Consider the following 22,253-nt stretch of genomic DNA (forward strand, 5'->3'; position numbering starts at 1 on the left):
TCATATATATTTTGTAACTTTTTTTTAGCCGTAGAAAAGCATGTGCTAGTTATTTTAAAGTTTTTTTAATATTTTTTATTTCATTCACTGCCATAGTTATTTCAAGTATCTTTTCACCCCTCCGCCTCCCAAGGAACCATTCCATATGACAAATAATATTTTTTTTTAGGGGAAGGGGAAAGTCAGTACAACTGATGGATACATTCATTGCACATATTTTCAGACTTTTTCAATGTATAACAGCTGTTAACCTCCCATCTCCAGGGAAGGGGGTAGGTTAGGGGTGTCTTCTCATCCCTCTTCCTTGAAGTTTTGTTTGATCTTTATAATTTTGTTATATCACTTTTGATTTTTGGGTGTTCATTCTTTTCATTTACATTATTGTAATTACTGCATATGTTTTTTTTTTCTTGTCTCTGCTTATTTTACTCTGCATCACATCATATAGATCTTTCTATGTTTCTCTGTATTCATCTAGCATGGTAGTTTTAGTTGCTTGGGAATTAGTAACTTTAAGTTATTTCCTAAGCTGTGCTGTTATATGCAACTAGTTTTGACCCAGTCCTTATTTGGAGAGTGTCTACTTGAAACTTTTCTCTTTATCTTTTTTGTTTTGTTGTCTTCCAACAATATTGTGTTTCAGTATTTAATTACTTCCTCACTAGACTGTTATTACAGTCTCTTGACAGTCTTTTCTGTGCTTGTCCTTTTCAGTTTACAATAAATTTAAAATAATGTATGGTTTTTTCCCCCCTCTATAGTCATCCTAAGTAGTTGCTATTTTATTTTGGGGGTTCAGGCAATCTTGAATCCGGCCATATATTTGTATCTTTCTATATGCTAGAACAAATGTTTGAGATTACCTTGGGGGCACATATTTGAAATGTTTCTAGGGAATGCAGAACACAGAGTTAATTCAGGTATTAACTTTGTGTGATTACCCTTGATGGTTTAATATTGCCCATAGTGTTTACTAAATATTTTATTCACTGTGATATTTTGTTTATGAAGTTTATTGAAAATACAATCATTTTTAGCATTATTTTCAAGTACTATTGAAATTTATTATATATATGTTTCTTCCTTCTCCTCTTCCATTCTTTTAATTTTAAGGATTTTTAAAGACTTAAATACTTAAAGGATCTTCAGCTATAAAGACTGATTGTATTGTATCTAAGAGTTCTTTCAATTCTCCAGACTTCCGAAAATCAATTTAGGGGGGGAAATTCTTTTTTTTTTTTAACCCAGCATATTTTAATTTTTAAATTTCATTTCCTATAAGGGATTGATAGAAACATTGGTCAAAACACTTAGCACAGTGTGTTTTAGTATTCCATTCTAATATAGCTGACAGCCATGTTGTGTAGACGCAAATTGTTTATTGGTTGTTTGAAAGGTGTTTCCGATGGTTTTTAAGTCCTATTTTGAGTAGATATTCAAAGGTAAGAAGCTGTGAAAATATGTCCCTCTGTTGTTCTTTTAGTCATGCTGTTCTATTCTTTTTTTAAGTGAAAATTCATCTGTATAAGAACTTTGTTTAAATTGCACTTTAAACAAGTCATCAGTTTTATAAAATTAAGGGCTTTATTTATAGTCTAGAGAAGCAGGTCTCAAAGTGTGGTCCAGGGACCCCAAAGGTCTCCAATATACTTTTAGGCGGTTCACAAGATCAAAGTTATTCTCATAATAATTCTAAGACATTTCAATTTCTGTTATAGTAAATTCTAGTTTTAAGATGATAAATAGTCCTAATACAGTAAAATTCTAATTATAATGGTAAATTCAGTTGCTGACAAAGTCAGTAGTATTCAAATAAACAAAATCTCTTTAGCAAGGGGGAGAGGAGAGGTCCTTAATTTCTTAAGAGTATAAAGTGGCCCTGAGACCAAAACACTTGTTTTGGAGTACTTCTTTTGTGCAGTGTAGTTAGATTTTCAGGTTAGCCTTATGAACATTTCATACAAAATATATGGTCATTCCTTTATAAATTCTTGTCCTCAAGTGTGATATAAATGATTCTGCCCTCTTAAAAAACCTCATTTGAGACAGAGTACCAGTCAGTGGAGATTCTCCATATTAATACATTAGGGCTTATCATTCTGAGAAATATGTTTAAAAATTCAAAGATACATATGTTAGAACCTCATTTTGTTAAGACAAGATTTGGGAAGATAAGGGAAGCCCAGCGAAGGTTAACATTGTCTACAATTTAACTGTAAATTTTGATGAATTAAGTTTTAAAATGGTGTATTTTGAAATATCATTGGATAGAAGAAAATAATAATAGGCACTCAAACTGTGATTTCATTGCTATATGGAACTTCCAGGTGTGGAAATTCCCTCTGCCAATGCAGGTTGCTATCTTCTCTGTAGCTTTTAGTCTCTAAGACTTGCCTAGAGCATTAGGAGGTTAAGAGACTTGCCCAGAATCACAGTCTGTATGTGTCACAAGTACAACTTAAATCCATGTCTTCCTGGCTTTAAGGTTAGCTTTCTATCCACTAATTTAGAAAACTTAAAAAAAAAAACAACTTTGAAAAGAAGTCAATGATATTGAAATTTCATGTCTACAGGAACTGGAGTATGTTTGATAGTTCCAGAAACTTAAAAAAAAATTACACAGATGATTGCACAAATTGTGTTCTGAAAGAGCTAAAAAACTTAATACTTAGTATTAAATTCTCTATAATGTTTTATACATAGGCAAGGGTTCTTATTTTGATAACTGTATTTTGACATAATTATTTCCTTTCCTATGCATATTATTTTGACTTTTAAGGGGTTTCACCAGATTGCCAAGGAGGCCTATGATAGAAAAAAAGGTTAACAACCCTTATAATCTTATATGGACTAATACCTTTAGGCAGAACACTTGAAATTGGATTGTAATTGACTTATACTAGCCCATGGGCAGGAAAAAGTCTATTAGTTTGCTTCAGAGTTGAGGTAATATCACCTATGTCACAGCAGTACTTTACAAATCATTACAGCACAACTTTAAAATAACTTTGGGTAGGGGTTGACCTTTTAAGCGTTCATGATATTTATGACTATTTCTATAGATGCCCATACTAGTTGAGTTTATATTTTCCTAGAAATGTCACTTTGATCACTGAGAGTTCAGTCTGCTTGGGTGTATATTTCAGCTGAACAATGACACAGAACCTGGGATCTTAGAAATGTGGTTCAGTTGAAGCTATGGAGCTGTGGAGCCGCTGAATGCAGGGACCCTGCATAGTGGCTGGGTGCCAAATCTCCCTCATGCTGACACTGCCTTCCGCTAGCACATAATGGGATTCACTGCTCTATTTGAGATGAACTCTTTGAAACTACTTATACAGAGTCAGAGCACTAGAGGCAGGAGAAGAAAAGTGTAAAAAGACCTCCTTTTAGGAAAGCAGCATGTTTGGGGGGCTTGGATATTCTGGGGTGTGTTTGCTTCTGTGGCTGTGGGCATCCTCCTATGCTTTGTATATTTCTCAAGGCATTCTTTTGTTTCAGTTCATTTATTCGTGCTGCTGAACACCTAGAATTTCTGAGACAAAAGGCAGCCCAGGATTTATGAGCCTTTCACAAGGTCAATGACAGCGATGTCCTTGATCTAGAATACCCTCAAAGTTACACCTTTTTCTTTTCTACTTTTCCTTCACTCTGCTGGTGTTACAGGTTAGAGTGCCCTGACACCTGGTACTTATACTCACCCAGTCAATTCTTAGTCTTGTGAAATATTTGTCATGGCTCAAGCAAGGAAAATTTAATCTGGGACTCTTTTAACATACACTGATTATACTAGTTACTTAGGACTGAATTGTATTTTGTCCTTCTTTTCATATGTGTCTCCTTTATCTCCACATTTAGACCTTGAGCTCTTTGAAAGCAGAGAACATGTCTTATATTTGTTTGTATCCCCCAGACATCTCAACACAATGCCTTACATATATAAGCTAAATAAACATTTGTTGATTTTTCTCCTCATTTGACATGATGTCCTCCACAACTCTCTCATCTTCTATGATTCTCACCCATCAGTCCTCCCTAAAGCACCCCCTCAGTGCTCTCAAGTATATCCTCTTATTCTTTTAATGTTTAAGGGCTACCATTGCACTAGTGAGGCTATGCATCTGTTGTCTCCTATTCTTTTTTTATGGTTTGTCAACCTCCTTTTCCAGTAACACATTCAGTGATGTTTGTGACAGTTCTCAGCTGACTCATACCTACCAATTTGTCATTTTGAGTCTTCGGAGATCATCAAGTTCCATGATTTAAAGCCCATATAGCATTCCTGGCAGGATACTCATGTTAAAGAGTTTAGCTTTTTAGCTGCAGGCAATTTGGGATTACTTCCCAAATATGACCCCATCTAACTTTCTAACTAACTAACTTGACTCTAATCTAACTAACTTGACCGAATTCATTACTCATTTTTAGTACCTGCCCGAGATGTATGTGTATGCATATTTATAATTACATATATTTGAGTATTTTTATATTATGTCCATATCTTGATCTAGAAGGGAGGTTTAGTTGGTGTACAGAATTCACTTCACTGATCTGCACAGGTTACTCATGTATAACTTGCAGTTTTAAAGAGTTATTTGGGGGTACTGAGAGGTTAAGTGATTTGCCTGTGATCATATACAAAGCAAGACTTGACTTAGGTCTTCCTGATTGCAACACCAACAATATCATTCTACCTTCTCAAGATCTATATACACATAAATGTGGACTGATTTGACATGACATCTTGCCTCTTGATCTGCCTTTCAGAGTCCAGACCGCATAAGTTTTCACCTGTTTTGCTTTAAAATTGTTGTCTGTTTAACTCAGTATTTCTTACATTGTATAGATTTCACTAAAAACGTTTTATAATGTACTGGAGCTTATTAAAATTAGTCAGGCTTCCCTTCCATGTAGAAGCACTGGTGAACCTTTATCTCAGTAGAATATTTTTCATTACTAAATACTTTGGGCAAGACATTTTCCGTGATGCAAACTAAACCCTTCATGTGAATATGCCTGTAATTCATACCTCAGTTGTCCATATTCAGTGGATTATTGAAAGTTAGCTCCATTCACTAGCACAGCAAAGCTTGTGGCTGCAGTGGATCAGGGATCCTGGTCACAGTTCCATAGTTGAAAAGAGTGCTTGCAATCATTCACAAACCAGTGCACAGTAGAGAAGAGGAGTAAACACACCTCTCCCTAGATCATACCACCTTGGAAGAGCCAAAAACCTACAGGTCCCCGGAATTACCTTTGAAAGCAGCTGCACAAAAAATCTGAAGTTTGGGATAGTGCTCCCTCCCTTTGGGAAGCAAAGCGCCACTTTAGCATAGAGTTAAAAAGTCAAGAAATAGACTGAAAAATGAACAAGCAACAGAAACAATTCTGATCATAGAAAGTTAGTATGCTGACAAGGAAGATCAACATACACACTCAGAAGGGGACAACAAAGTCAAAATTCATGCATCCAAAGCTTCAAAGAAAAATATGAATTGGTGTCAGGCTGTGGAAGAGCTCAAAAAGGATTTTTAAAATCAAGTAAGAGAGGTAGAGGAAAAATTGGAAAGAGAAATGAGAGTGATACAAGAAAATAATAAAAAAAAGTCAATATCTTGGTACTAAAGAAAAAATAACACCTTAAAAAACAGAATAGGCCAAATGGTAAAAGAGGCACAAAAATCTAACGAAGAGAAGAATGCGTTGAAAAACAGAATTGGCCAAATGGAAAACACTATACAAAAATTCACTGAAGAGAAGAACTCCTTAAAAAGTAGAATTGGGGGAGGGGGTAATCAGAAGCAAACACTTCTGAGGAAGGACAGGGTCAAAAGAGCGAATAGAATAAATGGGGGGGATAGGATGAAGGGAAGTATACTTAGTTTTTTACAACATGACTACTATGGGACTGTTTTGTATGACTACACATGTATAATCTGTATCAAGTTGCTTGCCTTCTCAATGAGAATGGGTGGGGAAGGAGAAAGGAAGGGAGAAAGTTTGGAACACAAAGTTTTAAAAACATGTTAAAAAATTATTTTTACATGCAACTGGGAAATAAGAAATACAGGAAATGGGGTATAGAAGTCTATCCTGCCCTACAGGAAAAGGGGGGGGAGATAGAAGGGAGGGCAGATTAGAGTAAGGGGTATTCAAAATGCATTGCCATCTTGGGGTGGGAGAAGGGATAAGATGGGGAGAAAATTTGGAACTCAAAATCTTATGGAAGTGAATGTTGAAAACTAAAAATAAATAAAACTTTTTTAAAAAAAGTAGAATGGGCCAAATGGAAAAGGAGATACAAAAGTTCACTGAAGAAAATAATTCCTTAAAAGTTAGAATTGGGCAAGTGGAATGTAATGATTTTATGAGACATCAAGAAACAATCAAACAAAATCAAAAGAATGAAAAATAGAAGGAAAATGTGAAATATCTTGTTGAAAAAGAAACAGCTGACCTGGAAAATTGATCCAGGAGAGATAATTTAAGAATGATTGGACTACCTGGAAGTCATGATCAAAAAAAGAGCTTAGGCATCATCTTTCAAGAAATTATCAAGGAAAACTGCCCTGATATTCTAGAACCAGAGGGTAAAATAGAAATGGAAAGAAGCCACTAATCACCTCCTGAAAGTGATCCCAAAATTAAAACTCCCAGGAATATCATAGCCAAATTCCAGCCCTCCCAGGTCAATGAGAAAATACTGCAATCAGCCAAGAAGAAACAGTTTAAATATTGGCCACAGTCAGGATAACACAAGATTTAGCTGCTTCTACATCAAAGGATCAGAGGGCTTGGAATGTGATATCCCAAAGAGTGCAAGAGCTACGGTTACAACCAAGAATCACATACCCATCAAAACTGAGTATAATCCTTCAGGGAGAAAAATGGACATTCAGTGAAATAGAGGACTTTCAAGCACTCCTGATGAAAAGACCAGAACTGAGTAGAAAATTTGACTTTCAAATACAAGATGCAAAAGATACATCAAAAGATAAATAGAAAAGGGAAATTGTAAGGGACTTAATAAGGTTAAACTGTTTACATTCCTACATGGGAAGATGATACTTGTAACTTAGAAAAACTTTCTCATTATTAGGGCAGTTAGAAGTAGTATACATAGACAGAAGGCAGAGGTGTGAGTTGAATGTGATGGTATGATTATCTAAAAAAAAAAATGCAGGGAATGAGAAAGAGAAATGCACTGGGAGAATGGGAAAGGGAGAGGTAGAATGAGATAAATTATCTGACCTGATAGAAAGAGGCCTGAAAGAGATTTTATGGTAGAGGGGGAAATGGGAGAAGAGGGGAGGGGAGCACACGAACCTTACTCTCATCAGAACTGGCTCAAAGAGGGAATAATATACCCACTCAGTTGGGTGTAGAAATCTATCTTACCATATAGGAAAGTAGAAAGGGAAGGAGATAAGAGAAGCTTGGGAGTAGGGGGGAGCTGATAGAAGGAAGGGCAATTTGGGGGAGGTAAAAGTCAGAAGCAAAACACTTTTGAGAATGTATAGGTAAAAAGGAGAGAGAGTAGCATAAACAGGAGGAAAATAGGATGGAGGAAAATATATAGTTGGTAGTCCTTACTGTGAAAAAAATTTTACAGTGAGTTTCTTTGATAAAGATTTCACTTCTCAAACATAGAAAATGGAGTCAAATTTATAGAAATAAGAGCCATTCCTCAACTGATAAATGGTCAAAGGATATGAAAGTCAGTTTTCGGACAAAGTAATCGAAGCTATCTATAGTGATATAAAAATGATCTAAATTACTATTGATGAGAGAAATGCAAATTAAAACAACTCTGAGCTACTACCTCACACCTGTCAGATTGGCTAATATGACAGAAAAGGAAAAAGATAACTATTGGAGGGGATGTGGGAAAATTAAAACACTAACGTATTATTGGTGAAGTTCTATACTGATTCAACCATTCTGGAGATCAATTTGGAACTATGGCCAAAGGGCTGTAAAACCATGCATACCCTTTAACTTAGTAATACCACTACTAGATCTGTATCCTGAAAAGATAAAAAAAACTAAAAGGAAAAGGACATATGTGTACAAAAATGTTTATAGCAGCTCTTTTAGTGGTGGCAAAAATTGGAAATTGAGGGAATGTCCATCAGTTGGGAATGGCTGAACAAGTTGTGATATATGATTGTGATGGAATACTATTGTGCTTTAAGAAATGATGAGCAGAATGCTCTCAGAAAAACATGGAAAGACTTACATGAACTGATGCAAAGTGAAATGAGAAGAACCAGGAGAATATCGTACATAGTAAGAGCAATATTATATGCTGATCTACTATGAATAACTTACCTATTCTCAGCAATACAGTGACCCAAGACAGTTCTGTACGACTTATGATGAAAAGTGCTGTCCATCTCCAGAGAAGGAACTGATAGAGCCTGAATACAGATCAAAGATACTTTTTCTTTATTTTTGTTTTTTTTTATCTTGTTTTCTTTCACAGCATGAATTACATGTTAATGTGTTTTGCATGACCACACATGTAACCTATGTCAAATTGCTTGCCTTCTCAGTGGGTGAGAGGGGAAGGAGAAGGAGAATTTGGAACTCAAAGTTTGAAAAAAAAGAATATTAAAATTGTTTTCATATGTAATTGGGAGACAATAAAATATTAAATAAAATTTTAAAATAAGAAAATTAGCTCCATTGTTATTTAAAATCTTGTATAATTCTGATGCATAATTTTAGGATACACCTTACGTGAGGACAGGCTTCAATAATGCATTTTATTTTACAGAGTTAAATGTCTTTAAAATTAAGCATACTGTTAAAACAACTAGATTTTATGTTCTCTATTCCTGTCACTTGTGTGACCATGTAAATTCTACCTGCTGTACAGAATTGTCTGTTAAAACCACCTGTTTGCCAGTTCATGCTTTCATTGAATATACTTTTGATGCCTGGATAGATAATTGTCACAAAGATTTTGTAGAAAGTTGGCAGATGGGTCAGTAGGTACTGATTTGTCTTGGTCATGTCTTTTGTGGGAGAATACCGTTCATGTCCTTTCTCATTCATTTGGAATGTTTTTTATTTTGTTATCTTGAGAACAAATTTCTGATTATGCTATCACTAGCATGCATTTCTTCCTTGATGAACTGTCCCAAATAGATGATGAAGTAGAAATACTCTTAAATCTCCTATTAGAAATAGCTATGTCTTTGTCAAAGGTTATATGAAAAAAACAAATTTACACTCATAGGTGAGCAAACATATACATCGTTGTACCGTAAAGTATTTATCTCAAAACATTTATTATACACACAGGGCAGGGCACTTGGGTATTTGCAGAGATTATTTAAAAAGTGGTATGAAACTCAAACTGAAACTTCCGACAACTTATTGACTTAGAAACCCATAAATTAACATTATCTGTGCTGTATTTTTATTTATTTTATTAAACATTTCTCAATTACATTTTAATCTGGTTTCCCCTAGCACTCAGGGCAAATTTTTCTACTTTTGGTTTCGATAACCTTTGGACACTGCCTTTTAACTTAGTAGGAGGTTCAGAAACAGACAAAGAATATTATAATAGAAAAGAATACACTATAAATGTATCAGGGAATTTCAAAACAGAGTGCTGTGTAAGGTCTGAAGGGGGAAATGTCATATTAATGGAAAAACAATGGGAAAGGAAAGAACATGGCTTATGATGTCCTTAAAATAGTGTTTCTGCAAAGATCATTTAAGAGATTTAGGCTCAAAACATGCACGTATTATTGTCCAGCTTCTAATTATATATATTTTTTTGCTAGATGATAGTGCTAAAATAAGATTACTGTGAATGCTTTATTAGTTTGGAAGAATAAAAATAACAGGGAAGAAGAAAGAGTGTACCAGAAAATTTCATGTTCATACTAAGGAATTAAGACTGGATTCCTTGATTAAGAAATCTTTGAATGCATTTTAGTACTTTCTTAATATTGAGGCAAACTAGAGATATCTCAACATGATCATTTCAAAACTTTAATTTTAACAAAAACTGAGAATCTATTTTATAAGTTGATAATATGGGGATTCAGAAAAACTGCCCTGCCTAGGTATGTTGGATAAAGGACATAACTGAATATTCTCCCCTGTGCTAGTTATGAATGGAGTGACTTTAGTTAAGTCTTTAAACATTTTTGTCTGTTTCTTCATTTGTAAAGAATAGGCTACTTTAAAGAGTTCTTTGGTTTTTTTTAAGGGATCTAATGAGATAGCTCACGAAACAGTTAACTAAGTGCTTTAATATCTGGGCATACAAAGACAAAAATAAAAGTCTCTACCTTCTAAGAATTTTAAATCTCCTGGGGGAATCTGCTGTGTCCACAAGTAAGTAACTACAAAGCATATAGAAAATAACAGGTGGTAATCAGAATACATAATGAAGAAAAGCAACAAAGAAGTATCTTTTATGGGATGTCTGATAAGGGTTATTTTCTTATGTCACATAAAGTAACCTTTTAGAAGGTAATTTTTAAAAAAGCATCAAACTTCTTTAAATACACATTTTATGTGAACTTGGATTTTATATAGATTGGTATAACTAAGAAATATGAGTTTTTGCATTTGGGACATTTAATTATTAGAATGAATTTCTTATCTTCTTTACCATTTGTTCTATAAATTTAAGCAGAATTTAATGCCTTGCAGAATGTCAACTTTTATTTACTCTGTATAAGTTCCCTAAAATCCCTGTAGGGGAAGTTAGCAAGCTATCTGAAGGACAAAGTGGTCTACTAAAGTTTCAGAGCATGGTTCATTGAGGGAGGTATCTGTTGTTTTTTGAAGTCTAGCATCAAAGATCTAGTCATTAACATGCACCTGCTCTACTACAGATTCAGAGTCTGAACAGTCCATAAGTAGATTGAAAGCAGTAACAGCACGTTCATTTGAAGAGAGGAGAGAACATTTGAACAATAGAAAAAGCGGAATGTCTGAAGGAAAGGATTGTGGTGGTGGAGATTCTCTGTCCAATGGCATCAAAAAACACAGGTAGGATGATCTATTTCAATATGTAATAATTGTGAATTTTATAGTACAAAATAAAGTTTGTTTTGATTCGGTAAATAATTTTTACTTTTCTAAATCTTTTTTTCCCCCTCGGGTGCTTAGTGTGCCGCTCCTTTTCCAAATGCTTTTTCTTCTGCCTGCTTAAGAGAAGCATGTAGAAATTGTGGAAGTAAGGCACAAAGTTTTGATCGTTTGCATTTGTATCAGCAAACGACCTGGCAGACAGTGTCTAGATGCTTCAGTCGCCTTTTTCAGGCTTGTCCAGATGCGCTGCTGAATCTGATGCTGGGCTCTTTTTTTTTTTTTCCTCATGCATCTTTTATGACGATGCCTTCTATTGCTGTTTTAGTTTCCAGTCATTTGATCTTCTTGTTGATTTTATTAAGAATGAATGGTAATATTGCCAGCCTGATGACACAATTAAGTTAAGTTTAAACAAAGACAATTTAATTAGAAACTCTCTTTACTGAACACATCCAGTTTACTTTGCCTAATAACCTCAGTGTGGTTTTTATCCCTTTGGTAGTTTAGTCAGAAACTTTGCAGAGTTAATGAGATGTTATAGACACCACCATTCTCTAGTTTCAGCATGAAGTACAGGACAGTTAAATATGCAAATGTCCATTAATATAGCAAATTATTATTTTTAAAAATTAGAATTGTTTTTATGTCCTAAGTAAAATTTCTCTTGGTGCAGGGTTGTGTGTGTGTGTGTGTGTGTGCGCGTGCGCATGTATGTGTAAAAGTATTATGAGGTAGGTTTTTTGGAAGTTCCCAGCTTTTTCTCACTTAAAGATGACTGGGTGAAGTCCCGCTATGGAGCAAGGGAAAGTATGCTCAATTTATAGTCGGAGGAGCTGAGTTCAAGTGTCAGCTCTGTGCCTTGTGATCCCAGTGACGCTGTACAAGGCACTGAACCTCTCAGCCTTAATTTCTTATCTGTAAAATGAAGGGGTTGGAGTCCATGGCCTTAGAGATCCCTCTTAGCTCTAAATCTGTGATCCTAATCATTATCTTAATTACACTATAACTTGGACATACCACTTTTTTTTTTCACTTCAGCTCATAGTTCCTAGGAGCTCTCTACCACCACCTCAGTGAACAGAAATCTGAGAAAAAAACAATCTACTTACACATTTTAGTAGCAAGCATATCCTTTCCAGTAAAAATATCCAAGTACTTACTTTGAGAAGATCATGGATTGGTTAAGTTGTCAAAGCTTTTTTTTTAGTTAGAAAACATGCTCCTTGACTACACGTGTATAATTTATATGAAATTGCTTACTTTCTCAAGGTGGAGGGAGGGGATGGAAGGAGAGAGAAAATTTGAAGCTCAAATTATTTTTAAACAAAATATAAAAATAAAAAGGAGTCGGGGGAGAAGACATGCCCCAGACTTGCCAGTAGCAAGAGGTTCTCACTTAAAAGAAAATATACATTTACTGTTTCTTCTCTGATGACTTTGGCTAGCTACTGTGGACTCCTTTGTGAAACCAGAGCTGAGAATGCACTCTCAAAAGAAAACATTTACCTGCAAACCTAGCAAAGTCTGGTTATCTAAAAAGTCATGATAAATTTTGACCACTTAACAGAAATTCATTAACCATATCAATCCAATGAAGCAGTGTGTATCAATGTACTTTGAGAAGTACAGGTACAATGATGTCACTGTAAGTGGTGTTGATGGATTAGTATTATAGGGTTGTCTTTTTTTCTGGGACTAAGATCACAGTGAGAACATTTGCGATATGGGCATGCCTTATCATAAACTTCTTTATCCCACCTTCATGTAGTCTTCATTTTGTTCTTTTCTAAGTGTTTTATTGGTATTTTCTTCCTTTTTTTTTTCTTTTTTGTCCATAGCCACTTTCCACTGAACCCTTCTACTCTTTCCCATAGAGTTCTTCCTTATAACCAAGAAAAAACTCGGGCAGTGACCACCTCTGACAGACTAGAGTACGTATTGTTCCCATAGTTTACTACCTTTTTAGCAAGGTCAGGGAAGTCTCTTCGGAAAACTTTCTGACAATCAGAGTTCTTCAGAACTGGTGTGAACAGTCTCAGGTAGTGGACTCCTCTCTCTAGAGCTGGCTAAGCAGATGGTGGATGGTGGTTGAGCCAATTGTGGAGCTTCCACTGGGGTCCCATCCAACTAAAGTTCTTGATTTTGTTTCATTATTTGTCCCCTGGAGCCAAGTTCATGAGAACACTTAGTCTGAATACACAGGATCATAGATTTAGAGCTAGAAGGGACCTTGAGACCTCCAGTGCAACCCCTTCATTTTACCGATAGGAAACAGAGGCACAGAGAGTTAAGTGACTTTTCCATGACCTCATAGTTCATAAATGTTCATAAATGTAGGATTTGATCTCAGGCCTTATTCACTCTAGGACTTTTATCTTTTAAACCGTGCCACCTCTCCCAGGGATAGGGATATGTACTGGGTGCTAGGCCTGTGATTTCACTGTTACGAGGAACTTCTGAATAAAGAAAACTCTTTTTACCAATGCATGTCATCACCTTTTGTGCAATTTATAGTCTAAAAGAGTTACCTGGAGAAGAGGTATCAACACCTGGCTTGCCCTACATGTGGCTTACAGTACTCCGGAGTAAGATTTATATCAGATTAAAATGTAATTGGGAGATATTTAACAAAATAAATAAAAATACAATAAAATGTAGATCATATTGCATTTTAAGACTAAGTCAGTATGTGACTGACAGGGATCCTTATATATGGTTAGCGGCCCCTGTTTCTATTTGATTTTGAAAACACCAACCTAGAGCACTGAGAGCCTAAGTGACTTGCTCCCCCTTATATAATATAAGCTACTTCTCGTGGTAGGTGGGGGTGGGGTAGGGAGCTTCTGTGTCTCACATTTCATCAAAATTTGGTATCTTCGTGTTGTTTTGATTTATATTATTGTACTCGTTACATATATATTGTTCTGGCTCTCTACTTTCTTCATTATCCATCAATTAATACAAACTTTTTGTTTCTCTGAATTTCTCATATTCATTGTTTCTTATAGTAATATTCCATTACATTCATATACCATAATTTGTGCAGTCTTTCCCTAAACAATGGAAATATACTTTGTCACATATATATATATATATAGATAGATATAGATATAGATATATATCTATCTATATATATGTGTGTGTGTGTGTGTGTGTATATATGTATATGCATAAAATATATTTTGCTACTATGCAAAGTGCTACTTTGAATAGTTTATTATATGTGGGCCCTTTTTTTCTGCCATTGAGCTTCTTGAGGTATTTTCCCAAAGTAGAGTTTTCTGGTTTGAAAGGATATGAGCAGTTTGGTAACTTTGTGTAATTCTGAATTGTTTTCTAGGGCAGTTTAGAGTTCCACCAACTATGTATCAGTATCCACATTATTTTTTAGTTGGTTGTCAGAATAGTAGAAAGATCTGAAAGGCAAATGATAATTTTTTTTGAAAATAAAATTCATACCAGGTCACTAAAGGAGGAAATGCAGAGAAATAGAATTGTGTTCCTAGATGAAATAAATTAAACAAGTAAAAGAGATATAGATTGTAGAAGCTGTAAAGAGTAACAAGACTCCTAGCTCTCATGCTACTGGAGAATGATCTATTATGGATCAGTAAATGACATCCAGTCCAGGCCGAATGCCAAAGTTTAGCTCATGAAATGGACAGGCCTTTTTTTATTTGACAAGTTCTCACATTGAAGATATCTTAGCATTTATAAAAATGGTTAGCATTTATGTAACACTTTTACATTTTTCATAGCACTTTAAATTGGTGGAACAGTGGATAGAGCATTGGACCTGGTGTCAGAAGACTTGAGTTCAAATCTTGCATTAGACATTTATTAGCTATGTGATCCTGGTCACCCTGTGTCTCAGTAACCTCATCTGTAAAATGGGGATTAATAATACGAACTACTTCCCAGGGTTGTTATGAGTATTAAATGAAACCATATTTGTAAAGAACTTTGGCAAACATTAAAGTGCTATATAACTGCCAGCTACTACTAGCTTTTCATTGCATCCTCACAACAACCCTGGGAAGTAAGTACTGTTATTATTGTAATTTTGCAAATGAGAAAACGGAGGCTGAGAGAAGTTAAATGATTTGCGCAGTTTGTATCTGAGGCAAGTTTTAAATGCAGGTCTTCTTGACATCGTGTCCAGAGCTCTTAACCTACTTTGCCACTAGCTTCCTATTTGGAGAATTTAAATATTATATTGTTGCTCTTTTCTCCTTCAATATAATACTCTCAAGTTTCTCTTTTTGCTGTTGGATTTCTTTCCACAATCATGAACCCATCTCCAGTTCCATTTTCTTTCTCCTGAAAAGAGTTGGGTTTTGTTGTTTGTTTGAGTGTGTTGGCTATTTAGCAATGCCTCAAATAATGTCAGGAAGGGATTCCTTATATATTTGTTGTGGTCCAGTTACCAAGTTAATATGTCCTTTACATAAATCATCTTTTGAAGGCTCTTCTAAGGGTTGTATCTACTATTGTAATTCTGATGGAATATACATACTTGTGTTCTCCTGGTCTGAGTCCCATTACTACAGTAGCCCATTAATAATTTATTGCCTATCATTCAGGACCAGGAATCACAACTCAGTGGTAAAAGAAAAATCCAAGACAACCAGGGAAAATGTAAGTTTGATAAATAAGGAGGCAAAAGTTGATGATAAGGTGCCTATTTCAATAAGATAAGCTTTTGTATTGTCTCTCCCTACCTTCTACCCCTATATTTATTTAAACTCATCTGTGTTAGTTAAGTGTCAGCTGTGATATCTATTTGATATGCCAGATCAGAATTGCAAAAAAGTTGTTAGAACACTTAAATACTTCCTGATTTTGTTTTTGTTGTTGTGAGTCAGCAGAATCTAATGACCTGTGTCCAAGTATTTTAATCTGCTGTTGTTATTACAGACCATCAGATAATATTTTTGAGACCTCATCAAAGATAGAAAAAATATATGGATTATGAAAAAGGACAAATGTACTCCTCATACTTTAAAATGAGGAAAAATAGGCTATGCAAATTGTAAAAGCACGTGGAAAGTATTGAAACAAATCATCAAAAAATATTTGAGTTTTCCTAAAAGAATATAAGTTTTTGGGTAGTGATTAGTATGACAGTGCAGAATAAATCATGCCAAACTGCATTCTGGATTTTGACTTAGGAGATCTGTGTTCAGATCCTGATTCTAGCAGTTACTAGCTGTGTAACACGAGGCAAGTGGCTTTCATCTCTTTGACCGTTAATTTCTTCATCAGCAATCTGCAAATAGTACTTATACTCTTTATACAGGATGGTTATGAAACAAGTACTTTGTAAAGCATAAAGTTCTGTTTAAATGTGAGTTGAAGTTATTATTTCTATGATAATGGTCTATATAAAAAGCTGAGGAGCAAAAAATGTAGCTTAACTAAGTGTTAGTAAAACTTTTCTTTCATCCTATATGATATTCTGTTCTCAAGGCATTGCTGTGTAATGGAAAGAGTGCTGGACCTGGACTCAGGAAGACCTGGGTTAAAATCCCTCCTCATTACAAGCTGTGTGACTCTGGGCAAATCAATTCCTCTCTTTCTACCTTAGGCTAGTACTTATCTGTCTAAAAATTATAAAAAGTTTTATTGGAGGAGAGAATTATCGTATTATTAGTTTCTCACTCTCATGAAATCAAGTATCCTTCAATATTAATGTATAATAGTGTATAAATAAGCTAGAAAGAGATGATCTGGACCAGTTCTCACTTACTGAAGTTGTTAAGCCCTTCTATATTTCTCTTCTGCCTTGAAATCACACTAATTTCAGTGAAGAAAGCAGAATTAAATTAAACATTCCATTTCAGTTACTTTGCCTTCTGATGCATCCCAAACATGGCTTTGTGAAATGCTGTAGAAACTACTAATCTGAAACATGTTGTCAGGTGACTAGATAATTTTATAGGTTGCTTTCCAATAGGTGGTTATTAATGACTGCACCAGCTTGGAATGTTTCATATGGATTAGTATAGGATAAGTACTAATACTTTCATTGTCTACTTGCATGAATGAAATGTCTGAATGTTCATCAGGTCTAGAAATGACAATAAATTGAATGAGATTAGAAAATAAGAATAGAATTCAAAGTAATTAATAAAGAATTTGCTTACCAAAAGTGAAATCAAGTGTAAGAAACTAAAAATGAACTACATAGATACAGTATTGAAACAGTATTGGTATAGTGAAGCAGGAACTAGACCTTGGAGTCAGGAAAGACCTATGTTTTAATCCTACTTCTAAAAATTGTTATGTTATGTGGTTTCAGGCAAATAACTTACTTGGTACCTTCAGTCTCCTGATTTTTATGTCTCCTCAGGGGAGATTGCAAGGGGCTTGGCCCAATTTGTATCTGCCCCACAGAAACTTCCTCTGGCTTCCTAATCTCTTCCCCAGTTGAGAATAGAAGCCTTCTTCTGACCCTCACCTTCCCTCACTTGCTGTGAGTGTCACCTTAGAGAGGGAGACAAAAGGCCCTTCTGGCCCCCTTTCCTCCTGTGCAAAGTGGAGCAATCTTCCTCTAGATCTCTGGTCTTCCATCTCCTGCTGCCCGCTGGGCTTGTCCCTTGTCAGAGGAGGAAGAGGAAAGTGGAAACCTAGATTCCCTTCTCCTGCTGTTCTGATTTGACTTCCATCTCCTGCTGTGCCCTTTCTTGCCTAATTTCCAGCCTTGGAGAGATAAGAAGTAATGAAATGGATCTTCCTTATCTGACCATCGAACCCCTGTGCCTTCTTCCATTTGGTGCTGCGTTTGTCTCCAACCCAGTCTCCAGCCTGCTTTGGGAAGAGGAGTGGTACTTTATTCAGTGATGAACATTCTCAAATCCAGTCATACTTTACACATTCCAGTGCTTCTGAGTCCCTGTAGGTCACCATCCAAACCCCATTCCCCTCCCCTACTACCCAGTTCCTTATTCCCATCTACCTTAATCCTCAACCCTTCTACTGTGCCCTTTAGAATGCCAGTTCCATGGGTAACAAACTTCCCTTCATCCTAAATCCATCTTCTAGCTGTTACTGAAATCTGGCTCCCCCTGATCACATAGCTTCCCTGGCCACCCTTTCCATGGCTGGCTACACCTTTACTCATTCCCTTCAACTTACAGGTTGAGGTGAGGGAATTGGTATACTACTTGCTCCCCATTGTCACTTCCAGGTTTTCTCTCTACCTCCATCACTTAGTAACCTGTCTTCCTCTGAGATTTGTGCTTCCACGCAGTTGAAATCCTGGTAGCTGTTGTCTACAGACCTCCAGGCAACTCCTCTTCCTTTCTCAACCCATTTGGTGTAGGACTCACAATTTTTCTCTCCTCTCCGATTCCTGACTCATACTAGAGGTCTTCAACATGCACATGGACTCTCCCTCAAACACCCTAAACACTCAGTTCCTCAACCTGCTCACTTCCTATGACCTACTTCTCTGTTCCATTTCAGAAACATACAAAATGGCCACATCCTAGATCTTGGCATTGCCCCCAAAGTTATCACTTTGAAGTTAAAGAATTCCTACATCTCCTTATATGACTGTAAACTATTAGCTTTCCACCTCTCCCTCTGCCTTCCCTTACAAAACACTACCCTTTATCTAAACTGTAACCTCTAGACTCTCCACCAATTCTCTCCTAGGCCATCTCCCTGAACTATCAGTTAAACTTCTATTATGTGCCAGGAACTGTGCTAAATGCTCGGAATACAAGAAGAGTTTACAGTCTAAAGCTGGAGACAACATGCAAACAAATATCTACAAAGCAAGCAGTAATGCAGGATAAAGAGGAAATAGTTAACAGAGGGAAAGCACTAGAAATAAGAGAGGGAATGGGGAAGACTTCAAGTAGAAGATGTGGTTTTAGTTGACACTTGATGGAAGCCAGGAAGGTCAGTAGGAGGAGGGGAAAAGGGAGAACATTCTAGGCACGGTGGACAGCCAAGGAAAGTGAAGAAAATGGAGTGTCCTATTCATGGAACAATCAGAAGGCCAGCGTCACTGGATCAAAGAGTACACGTTGGGGAATAAGGAGTAAAAAGAGTGGAAAGAAAGGAAAGTGCTGTTATGTGAAGGGCTTTGAATGCCAAACACAGCGTTTTGCATTTCATCCTGGAGGTGATAAGGAGCCATTGAGGTGTATTGATAGTACATGGATGACATGGTTGGACCTGTACTTTAGGAAAGTCACTTTGGTGACTGAATGAAAGGTGAATTGGAGTGAGGAGAGACTTGAGGTAGGCAGACCCACCAGCAGGCTATTGCAGTCATCCAGGTGTGAGGTGATGAGGGGCTTCACTAGAGTGATAGCAATGTCAGAGGAGAGAAGGGGGTATATTTGAGAGAGATTGCAAGATGAAATCAACAGGCCTTGGCAACAGCTTGGATGTGTGTGGGGGTGGGGTGAGAAACAGTGAGGAATCCCGGATGACTCCTAGTTTGAGAGCCTGAGGGACAGGGAGGATGGTGTCACCCTCTAGTAATAGTAGAGAAGATATTGAGTGGAAAGGGTTTAGGGAAAATATAAGAGTTCAGTTCTGGATATGTTCAATATAAGATGTCAATTTCACATCCATTCTGAGATGTTGCAAGGCAGTTGGAGTTGTGAGATTAGATGTCCCAGAAAGTTTGGGGCACACAATAGGTAGATTTGAGAATCATCAGCATTGTGTTTAATATTTCTATTTTTCTTTATTTTCTTGTGAGTTTATTTGCCTCCAGATTGGGGAAATTTTTTAAAAGGTACCATGCACAGCCAAGGAATTTCTAAGTTCCTTTTTTTTTTCTATTTGTCAGTCATCAGAGAACTATAATTTTTAACTTTTCTAAAATTCTATTCAGATTTTTAACTTTTGTTTAACTTTTGTGGGGGTTTGCCTAGATCTGAATGGGGTACATTAAGGTCCCTCATTCTTTGCTATTTCTCTGCAAAACTCAATTTTTCCTTTAAGTATTTGGAAGCAATTATGTTAAGTATTGATATTGATTTGATAATCAGTAGTGCCGTTAAGCATAATGTAATTTTCCTGCTTATCTTTTTGTTGTGTCTATTACAACTCTTACCTTGTTTGAATCCACAATTGCTACTTCTGCTTTTTTGAGTTTATCTAAACAAAATAGATTTTCCTCCAGCTCCTTATTGTAGCTTCATGTTTTCATGTATGTGAAACTTCATGTTTTCAAGTATGTTTCTTTTAAACGTGTTGGATTCTGCTTTTTTTATTTACGTTCACAGTTATAATTGTTGTCTATTTCCTTCCTTCCTATCCCCTTATGTTGTTTTCTCTTGTCTCCCTACAAAGAAGAAGATAGTTAAAAAGCAGAAGTTTGCTTAACAGTAGCTGTCTATAATTCCACCAGCCTGTTTCCAAAGTATTTAATTCTGCATGTCACATTTTAGAAACAACATTGATTAGCAACTATTCAAGGAGACCAGTATTGTGAGCTAGGAGCAGTGATCTGAAACTGCAAAGTGACAGATTTATACTCAGTATAGAAAATAGCTTCCTAATCATTAGACCTATCCAAAACTAAAATCAATTGTCTTGGGCAACAGTTGATTCTCTCACTAGTGGTCAGCTGATTTTTGCTTAAAGACCTTGTTGGAGATGTTATATAACCTATTATATCCATGGTATTTACCACGTTATATAACAATACATGTTATGTACCTGTTGAGGTACCAGTTAGACAGATGGCTCTTGAGATCTCTTCAACTCTGACACTGTGCTTATACCTCCAGTTGTGATGTCCAATATGTGCAAATTATTGTAAACAATTTCATTTGATTCAAACAACTCCTGCTACTTCAAATAATTTCTTGAATATATTAGACTAGTCTTCAAATCAGATGGATAGACTTTTAGGTGCTATGGCTACCAGTCCCTGTTGATAGGAACAAAGCATCCAACGTTGCCAAGTATAGAGCAAATTAAAAGTACCAAGACTAACAAGGAATAACCATTATAGATTGCTCTCAGACTTATAAATAAAATTATTTTAATCTCATCCTCCTGGCTAGCATATTTTATTCATTTAGTATTAGCATTCTAGATCCTATGAAAAAATTATTTTGGAGTAGAGGAAGTCTCTTTTCTTTTTCTTTCAATTTTTTGTTTTTTGGTAAATGTCTTGGAAATGTTATAAAAAAGCAATGCATAGTACTTTCATATTGAAAATTTTATTTTTTTGATGTTTTGACCTGTGTGTGTGTGTGTGTGTGTGTTTGTGTGTATATCTCTCTCTATCTATCTATACTCAGCATTCTCAGGAAATCACATTTCCAGTTTGTCTGTATATTTCACTGATTGCAAATTTACTTTTACTATTCTAAAAAAATGCTAAGCCAAATAACAGACATATACCTTGGCTTCTGCTGGAATACAGGATTCTTATGCCCATTGGAGCGCTGCCAATCTAAAGTTTGCCTTGAAGAGAACACTACCTCAAGGGATGAGGGTTTGTTCAATGTTATCTTTCTTTGGGACTCCGGTGGATTCATATATAGGTGTTCCTTATTCTAGGTGTTCTTTATAAAGGTGAAAACTAGAATTACAAAATAAATAAAGGGCAGTTACATGCCTTTCAGAAAAAATTACATAGACCAATATCTTACACTCTATACCAAGGTAAGGTCAAAATGGGTACGTGATTTAAACAGAAAGGGTGATACCATGAGCAAATTAGGAGAGTAAAGAATCTATGTCAGATCTATGGAGAAGGAAAGAGTTTAGGACCAAATGAGATAGAGAACATTATGAAATGCAACATGGATAATTTTGATTACATTAAATTTAAAAGGTTTTGCACAAACAAAGCCAATGCAACCAAGATTAGAAGGAAAGCAGAAATCTGGGAAACAATTTTTACAGCCAGGGTCTCTGATAAAGGCCTCATTTCTCAAATATATAGAAAACTGAGTCAAATTTATAAGAATACAAGTCATTCCCCAAATGATAAATGGTCAAAGAATATGGACAGGCAGTTTTCAGAGGAAGAAATTAAAGCTATCTGTAGTCATATGAAAAATGCTCTAAATCACTGTTGATTAGAGAAATGCAAATTAAAACAACTCTGAGGTACTGCCTCATACCTATGACATTGGCTAATGTAACAAAAAATAAAATGATAAACGTTGTAGAAGATGTGGGAAAATTGGAATACTAATGCACTT

At 35.8% G+C, this 22,253-nt stretch overlaps 1 protein-coding gene across 5 annotated transcripts in view; it reads left to right on the forward strand.

Moving 5' to 3' along the window:
* The window catches only part of OSBPL1A (oxysterol binding protein like 1A), a 286,161-nt gene that overhangs the window by 192,888 nt on the left and 71,020 nt on the right, over positions 1-22,253 (forward strand). For all 5 annotated transcript variants that reach the window (XM_078153459.1, XM_020968688.2, XM_078153458.1 and 2 more), the window contains one exon: positions 10,866-11,022. In XM_078153459.1, the coding sequence (XP_078009585.1) occupies positions 10,866-11,022 (157 nt within the window). The remainder of the gene's footprint in view (positions 1-10,865; positions 11,023-22,253) is intronic.

This window comes from Phascolarctos cinereus, unplaced genomic scaffold, assembly GCF_003287225.1.
Source record: "Phascolarctos cinereus isolate Bilbo 61053 unplaced genomic scaffold, phaCin_HiC Scaffold_4;HRSCAF=312, whole genome shotgun sequence".
In the NCBI taxonomy this organism is placed as follows: Eukaryota; Metazoa; Chordata; class Mammalia; order Diprotodontia; family Phascolarctidae; genus Phascolarctos; species Phascolarctos cinereus.